The following is a 9,232-nucleotide window of genomic DNA, read 5'->3' as shown; positions in this document are numbered from 1 at the left end:
AATAATTCTTCAAAGATTAACAGTAATGTCTAACGTGCGCAAGGTTTTTTTCTAATAATTTGATGACCTGGTATCTCTAGGATCAAACAATATGTGTCTGTAAGTGACAGATTCAACAACATATTTCATCACATCAGTACGACACAATGACAAAATGACTTTGTTATTAACATTTTCTGCTTTTAAAAAAATCACAAAACGATGCATTGTAGCAGTTTTGAGCAATATTTATGACATAATTATGTTCATGTTGCCGCGAAGATTACTCATCATGTTCTTCGTTAGTGAGTTAAATTTAAATTTTTTCCTTTGATCTTTTCATTATGACATTATTTAAGACATCATTGATAAAGAAGAAATTTTGCATGCTTCTTTGTCTTTATTTGAAAGCCCATAGTTTAAATCAATTCAAAATTCAAATAGAGACAACTAACTACTCTAGTACCCAATTTCATTACAAGGAAAATTTAGAAAATTAAAATTATCAGAGAGTTTACGTGACAAGAGAGTGCTATATTCCACTCATGTCATCTGTTTTATTAAATTTTTTCAATTAACATGTAAAATACATTTATTAAAAAACATAATTCAATCTGTAAATGACAGTAATAGGTTTTCATTTTATATTTAGCTCTAACTATCATTAGACAATATTAATTACATCTAATGCTTTAGAGGCATGAAGTACATGACAATATTATACAGCATACTTTCTCATGATATATAGGGAGTTTGAAATACACCATTATTTAATTAAATTATTAGAATATATGATCACATTTTCTATTTATATTTTTGCCTATGATTCAAAATATGAAATGCGAGGATAATTTATTATGACTACAAATAAAAACATTGATATATTTAACAAGAAAATGTTAAAGATTTGGTGAAATGAAAAGAAGTGATAGAATGGTAAAATAAAGCTGGTCTCCACTCAGTCTGCCTAGTCAAATTAAACCAAATATTAGTCCAGGCAAGATTGAGATATTCATAGTCCCACTTTGACAAACTATAGAGTCCCTTTGATGTTTTGAGACCAGCTACTACTTTTCTCCAATACCACATGATTAACACTTCTGCTTGCTCACCAGGGGATCGTGTTCACACATCATACTTGACGTTATCAATCTTCATTTTCAAAAAAACCATCACCAAAACTCATCCCTGTCTATTGAAGCGTTGCCATTTTAATTTTCTTGCTGTGAGTTTAAAAACAATTAGGTATTTTTATGGTATAACATGTAATTAGTCATAAGGGAAAAATAAATCATAATTGGTCTAATGGGGGATTATTTGCTGTCATGATCAAAAAGAATGCATGTGTACCAAGTTCAAAGATTTATTTTTTAATTAATCTCAGGCCAAAAGTCTTGTCGTGATTTCAATACTGAACTGTCTTGTCAAATGTCACTCAATTTTACAGTATTCTTGAACACAACAGAACTGAGAGTCCTATGGTGTTATATACCATTTTTAGGCGAGTATCAACAACTCCAACAAGAAAAATCTATTCAGGATATTCATTATTTATATATTTATAGAGCCAAGAATTTGTCAAACAAAAAAACAGATGAATGCTGAATAGCAAGTGCTCAAAGAGTTCTGCATCTTAATATTCTTCCCTGGATTTAACTCAGAGGAAACATGTGGTAAGACAGTACAGTCTGTTTCTTGCCCCATGTCTTGTGTAAAAAGAGTTCTTAAACCCTTAACTTTGTCTTAGCTCTCCGAGTTCATCTTTTGAAAAGCCAACCACTCCACTGATGCACAACCAAGACTGCCTGATTGCAAATCTAACATCAACTTCAAAATATAACTTCATATAAAATCAAAAGTAAAAAACTTTAGAAAGTCAATTCATTAGCTGTAAACCTTGTCAGCAAAATTAAAATTTTGTATGACAATTTCTACAGTTTATCCTCTTGAATGAAACAAAGAATCTTCACAACCATTGTAAGTATATATACATTGTATTTTATTTATTCATGTTTTAATGGACAAACCATACAAAAAAAACAATTGTGATGAAATGTTGATGACATGCAAAAAAAAAAGAATGTGCACCATACTAACAGAATAATATGTAAAAGAATCAATAAATGATAAAAGAAGGTATGAGAACTGGTAAAAAAGTAAAGTTGATATTAAAATATCTAGAGGGATTAGAAAAAAGATGAAAATCAATAGCTTATATTGCACCAATAAGTTATAACTATTACAATTATATTCTGTATACATTCAATAGAAAATCTCTTCTATAACTCAATCCCAGTATTACAATAAAACTCCACTGGCAATACAGTTATTTATCTATTTATTTATCAACAAAAGACTAAACTAATTTGTGCTTACAGAAGACTTCAAATGTGCAACTTTGGAGTCTTATTAAAATGTGTTTTCATGTTGTTTTGCTTGGTTAGTACTGATTGTAGATATAAGCCGATATCAACATCTTCAATCCAGAATAGTTTTGGTATATATCAATAAGGTAGTTATATTACAGTCATCAGAGTTGATCATGTAGAATTCAAATGGTCAAACAGATTCATACATAAGCACTTATGCAGCTTTACTTACAAGTATAATCAAAGCATAGTTTTAAGGAATTTCAATATGGTATGCATGCCCTGAAGTAAAGACACATTTACCTATTACTGAGAAGCAGACCAACTCAGCAAAAATTTAACATCATTCTGGAGTCAAAGTCACCTTTCAATTGCATCTGATACCATTCTTAACTTAACGTTCTTTAGAAACGTGAGATAGCTCTTTATCATATGAAGTGATGCAAATATTTTAAATTGATTTTCAATGGCAAATAATAAATAATAAAAAAATGGTATAAAATAATATTTGATTAAAATAAAATGCTTACCGTAAAACCACCCATTATATTAAAACCAAGTGATCCTTTTTTATCTCGCTCCAACATAATAACCTTGATATCAACACTCTCAATATCCCACGTCTGAAGCTGAGGCTAAAATAACAAAACATAGCAGAGTTAAAAACATTAAACAGATGGATGTCAATCTTCACATCGCTCAGCTAATCTGCATAAAATATCTCATTAATATTCATATTTATTGTCAAAGTCATGGAGCTAGTCAAATTGAGATGACAAAGGGGGACAAATCAACTAGCATGTTTTCGATCAATCACTTTAAATGGGTTCAGTCTCTTGCTCTTTTAGTACCGTTATCTCTACAGTAGTGTGTAGTCTTTATTCCTAACCAATCACCATCTTATTTTATCTTTTAGACTTGTCACCTCATTCAGTCTAGAATAAAAGAATTACTCAGTCCCCACGATAGAGAAATAGTAATACGAGCATAATGTTCTTTAACATGGAACAATGTATCGACATGGTTGAAAGGATGTTTAGTTTAGGAGAATGGTACTATCATAGTGTAGTGATATTATCATTAAACCTTTGTTACTCCTCACAGACTAATCTCTACTGTAAATAGTCCCTAATCAGACGACACGTTCAAATATTCCCTTTTAAGATTTCACTTTCACTTTCTTCAATTGGAGCAGATTAAAATGAATTATTCTGTACAAAGTGTTAAGATGTAGAATTAATAAGACAGTGTGAGTGATCAGTTAATCCTTTGTTGTACGCAGGCATTAGTAAGAGAAATAATTAATGATATTAAACTACTAATAATTGCCACCTAATTAAATAAAATCTAAAATAAATGTGTTTTTAACATACAGACAGACTTAAACAAATGATAGGGATTACGTCCCTTGGCCAATTTACTGTGAAAATGGTAAAATAAATGTGTTTTTGGCCCATGGTAGTTCAATTAGTATTGCAAATTAAATTTTGGTAAATGTACCAAATTAAGCCACGTTTTTGAACAATGACATCCAAAGGACTGTTTGCTGTATTGAGAATTGCTTTCTAATTTTTAATTCACTTAGTTTCTAAATATTCCCAGCAGGCAAACCTCATTAATATACATTATAGATCATTTTCAAATTTTTTGCAGTCCAGATCTATCTGTGTGGAACATCAGTAAAGGTTGGTTTGAGCTTGACCAAATCTCAAACATTGCAATAAGACATACACAATAAATAATACAATAACTATATAACAATAGCGAACATCAATCAATCTGTATGATAGCTATCAGATCATTTTGTCATTTTCTCAAGTAGTTGGTGAAGTAGATGGTCATACACTATCATTGTTCTCTATGACCTAATACATTGAATATCTGAGATATCTTACTAAATCTATCGTTAAATAATTCTTAACAATATATAATAATACATTGTCATTAGATTATGATTAATATCATCTTAATTTTATCTCTTATTAGTATAACAGTTTCTAATTTAGAACACATTCATACCCAACATCTGCAATATGGATCTTTTATTTTGACATTTTTCTCCCAAGCTAACCTCATTCCTACCTAGCATATATAAGTGTATATAAATTTCAAAATCTAGTTTATTAGTGACCAACTAAAAAGACTCTGTTTGAATCACAGAGTGCAAAGATATCTAAATCTGGATTGCAAACTGAGAAAACCATAGAGGACTATACTGGTCCAGTAAAGCAGTCTCTTGAGTACAAAAATCAGTGGTGTTATGTTGGAAATTAATAATATTTTGTTTCAGAAAAGATTCTTAGATCTGCGGTTGGTGATGTACATATGACAGGTTGTGTTCACACTTTCCACATTACAAAATAGTGTCTATGAACAATGTTATAAAGGACAGCTCCCTTCTGTAAGGAACAGTATGATATTGATTTTATTATTTTTTTGACCAATCTATTGAAGCTAGTGTCAGTATAATTTGTTTTTTTTTAATGATATTAGTTTCTGAAATCTTTTTGTCATCAATCAAAATATCAAAAGCTGATTTTGTCATTTTAATTTTGTATATCTCTCTACATCATAGTGAATATCTGACTTAGTATTCTATTCCCAAACACAGTGAAGCAATTGGTTTCAAGATTTGAATTCTGTTGATCAACTTTTTATGCAGTTAAAACGGCATATCAATCAATTTCAGTTTAATTCATTAACCAATGAAAAACCTGATGGAATCTCCACCCACCAACAATGCAATGAAAACCATTGCACATGTTGTCCTGAGATGACCTTTATAATATAGCTCCTCTGTAAACTTTGTCACATTCAAAAAGTCTCATTAATTGTGGTACCAGCATCACCAGTTATTTTCTTTTTCAATAGCAAATCACCATTATATTTTTAAGTATTTTGTATGTTTTATGCATCCCATCTGCTACCATGAAAGATAGCTCGCAAGGCAAGGTAACATACCCCTACTGGCAGCTGTCAGTGTCTTTAGTGACAAAAGTACGAATTTTCTCATATTATAGAAATTTTAATAGTTTGAATTCAATGGATATATATATTTACTGCCAGTTATTTAGGCTGAGTAATTCCACAAAATTCAATATCAATATCAATATCCCAAATTCATCAAATTATTACATCACACAACTCTAATATCAAAGGCAAAAGTTTTTTAAATCGTTGAAAATTCAATCTTGACCAAGATCTCATCAATATAAATAAAAGATGTAAAACTCCATTGATTTCATTCATCATAAAAATCACATGAAATCTGTAGTCTCTCTTGTGCTCATGAACAAATTTTGATGTGTATTTCCTAAGTCAAGGGCAATAACTCAAAAACAATTCATCGAAAGATCATCATATTCGAACTTGACCAGGATCTCATCAATATAAATGATCACCCCCAAATTTCATTCAAATCAGTTTAAAACTGTAGTCTCTATTGTGTTCAAAAACAAAATTTGACGCGTTTTTCCTTAGTCAAGGGCAATAACTCAAAAACCATTCATTGAAATATAGTCAAATTCAAACTTGACCAAGATCCCATCAATATCATCACATCAAATTTCATTAAAATCTGTTGAGAACTGTAGTCTCTATTGCGTTCACAAACAAATTTTGACACATTTTTCCTAAGTCAAGGGCAATAACTCAAAAAGCGTCCATTGAAAGATCGTCAAATTCAAACTTGACCAAGATCTTATCAATATACATTATCACATCAAGTTTCATTAAAATCAGATAAAAACTGTAGTCTCTATTGTGTTCACAAGAAATGTTGATGGAACAACAGACAGAGGTGGCAGCAATATATGTCCACATTTAACATTGACCTAGCTGTATATTGGTACAGATAACCCAGGAAAGATCAATGCCAAGAGGTTTTGCAAAGGACCAACTTGCAGAAAGGATCCTTAACTGTAAACCTAAGATGTTATTGTTGTAAAATATAGTTGTTTCTTTCTTTCTTTTAGAATAACCAAAGGAACAAAATTGAGTAGAATCAGATCTTCATATAATGAATTGCTGTAAAATTTCTACTAGAAACTATGTAATCATTACTTAGATTAGAAATTCAAACCAAAACCCAAGCCAAATGTTTTCTTTAGATTTGCTTCCAATTGACCTGTAATTTCTACTTTGCACTTTGAAACTGATATAAGGAATGGGTGCAATGTGCCCTCAGCCTGGACATGACACAGTTCATGACACTGTTAATAGCACAGGTTGTCTTAGGACACATGTCAACCTGTTTATACCTCTACATGACCCCATGTCACACCATCCTCCAAATAACAACATTCATACATATGTAATTAAAGTTATTATAAATTCCAGGTACATGAGGCCCTGGAGAGGCAAAATAATCAATCAACTTTGACAAATTATCATCATCATACCATCAGTTTATAAAAATAGTATCCACGCTACATTCTTTCAATTTGTTTTTCCTACCACATATGTACTTTCAAGAAGATGAACATATCACTCTAAAATCTGTTATTTTCCTGAGAAAATGCCCAGGGATCTTTCAAAAACCCCTGTATCAATTAACCAAACTTGGCATATTTGAACATACCAAAACCAAGACAAAAACGAAATGGTTCTATTGTTGGCTGTTATAGTTAAAATGGCGTTTCAAGGTCATAGAAATTCTCAAGGTGAATATTATTACATTTAATAAAATTCTGAAAGTCTTATATCAAACATTATGAGAAACTTCGAGATAAAAATACAAACCAAAAATCAATCACTGCTGCTTCAGAGAAACTGTCACCTAATTCTAATAAAAAAGGAATACTTTTAAATATGTGCTGACTAAAAAACGATCGTGGGAAACAGGAAAATGGACATCATTTTCTGCTACTTACAGATAAAGATATCTCTGTCCTGATGTCTGCATACTGTAAATGGTACCTCACACCTTCTCTTGAAATCTTGTCGACTAGAGCATTTATAACTGATCACCCTTGCCTAACCAGCTTTCACTCAATGAACTGGACTAAATAATTTTTGTTACTTAAGAAACAAATGAGTTTTAATTACCTAATTAACAAGGGGTGAGTTATTTTCCTTTACAAAAGTGCTCACTGACGATTGCTCATTAACTACAAAAAGCTATGAACAATTGTTATGAAACTATTTTTTGGTGAAAATATCATTGTCCTTAACAAAAAGAAAAACTTAACATGAAAAGACCCGGGATTCTCGGACCATTTTCTCCAGTTAAGACTTCAAATAATAGTTTTTGGGTATCTTTGGTATTTTCATCATTAAGCTTAATATTAATAACAAGTTTCAGAAAGTAATTGTTTGGTAATAAATATACAACATTTTAACTCTGAGAGAATGAAAACAACCGAAAATCATAACGTTATTTCAGGAACATAAAATATGTTCAAATTCTAATTACAGGAACCTCTGAGCAAATGCTGTACACACACGTAAGCTAAAAACCACTCTCGAAAACCTTTCAGACATTGATAATTCTTACGTCAATGGAGGCTATAAATATCTGGGAACAGTTACAGTCTGTAATTATGCAATTTAGCAGTTGCCATTTATCATGGCAATCGGAGTGGACTGTGGATAAACCTCATTGTTCACCATTGCAACCCTTAACACATTGTTACCTGTACACCATCATTAACGTCAATTCTGTTCAACCAAGTTGAAATAAACTAGTCTATATATCAGTTTGATGAGAACAGACCGCCGTCAATATAAACTATATCTAAATAGAATTAAAGGTTCGGAAAAAGGGGTCGTCTCGGCGATATATCACCTCTTAATAAACCATGAAATGACACCACTGAATAGAAAAGGTAATGAAGAGACTGTTTCATCTTTCTTGCTACTTACCATGCTTAGACGAGTTAAATGCTGTTTACATTCCGATAGTTTGTTTTCAAATTTCATAGCTTGATTCTTTAAATCATTATGTAGATCGGTAACTTTACCCAACAGACCCTTTTCTCTCTTTTCATGCTTGAAATTCTGTCGTTTAAGATCCTCTGACAGAGTTCCTATCCTTAACTCCTGTTGGTTAATGTGCAATTTAAGGGCTTCCAAACAGTCATGGTTATCTTGGTTATTTTGGAGAAGCACCTGACCACAACCCTTCTGACAGATCCCAACTGGTCGGAACATGCACTCGTCCGCTTCATGATGGACTAAATCACCAGCATTAAGAGTTGCCCCACACCCATAGTTTTCGCATGTAACAGGTCTGAAAGCACAGTCTTGGGTGTGAGAAACTAAATCCATCAGTCTGAAAGTCACCCCACATCCTCTTTCTACGAAGTCGCATTTGACTACCATATCCAATATGGTTTGCCTGAGAGGCAGTAAGTTATCCAAATCATGAGGTGTTAAAACCTGACAGTCTTTCGGACACTTTCCGCGTCGCACAACCCATGGTAAAATACATCCTGAACAAAATATGTGATCACAAGGTGTTTTCACTGGATTATCCAATACACAAGCACACAGTGCACATTTCTTGTCCTCGGATATATTTAAAATAAATTTCTCCGAATCAAAACCCATTTTATTTACAAATATTGTTTAAAAACATTAAAGAACTCAGTGCATAACTGTATTCTAAAATACCACTGTTATACCTTTAACAATATCGAACATAGTCTAGCTATTAATCTAACACAGCACGAGCAATGTGTCGTCTGCTATTCACAGCTTGCCTAATGGATGTATGGATGTCCCTACGTCACATCGGCCGTTCTCACACTTGAATGGCCATAAGACAGAATGGCACGAGCTAACAATTTGTTATCATATATGACAGTAAACGAGAAATAAAATGGATAACCTTATGCAATATCATAATAATCTCAGACACAATTCATCGTCATAGTTCACCTTAT

General features: G+C 31.9%; 1 protein-coding gene across 1 annotated transcript; it reads right to left on the bottom strand.

Annotated features, from left to right (window-relative positions):
• Positions 1-2,588: 2,588 nt before the first annotated feature.
• LOTGIDRAFT_164579 (hypothetical protein) lies at positions 2,589-8,897 on the bottom strand (the record flags this gene model as incomplete). The annotated part of the gene is made up of 4 exons (XM_009061112.1): positions 2,589-2,630; positions 2,879-2,983; positions 4,368-4,430; positions 8,211-8,897. The coding sequence occupies 4 exons, from the start codon at positions 8,895-8,897 to the stop codon at positions 2,589-2,591; spliced, it is 897 nt and encodes a 298-aa protein (XP_009059360.1).
• Positions 8,898-9,232: the final 335 nt, after the last annotated feature.

Source organism: Lottia gigantea (genome assembly GCF_000327385.1).
Source record: "Lottia gigantea unplaced genomic scaffold LOTGIsca_46, whole genome shotgun sequence".
In the NCBI taxonomy this organism is placed as follows: domain Eukaryota; kingdom Metazoa; phylum Mollusca; class Gastropoda; family Lottiidae; genus Lottia; species Lottia gigantea.
The sequence above is the reverse complement of the archived record's forward strand: the minus strand, read 5'-3'. Positions and strand labels throughout refer to the sequence as shown.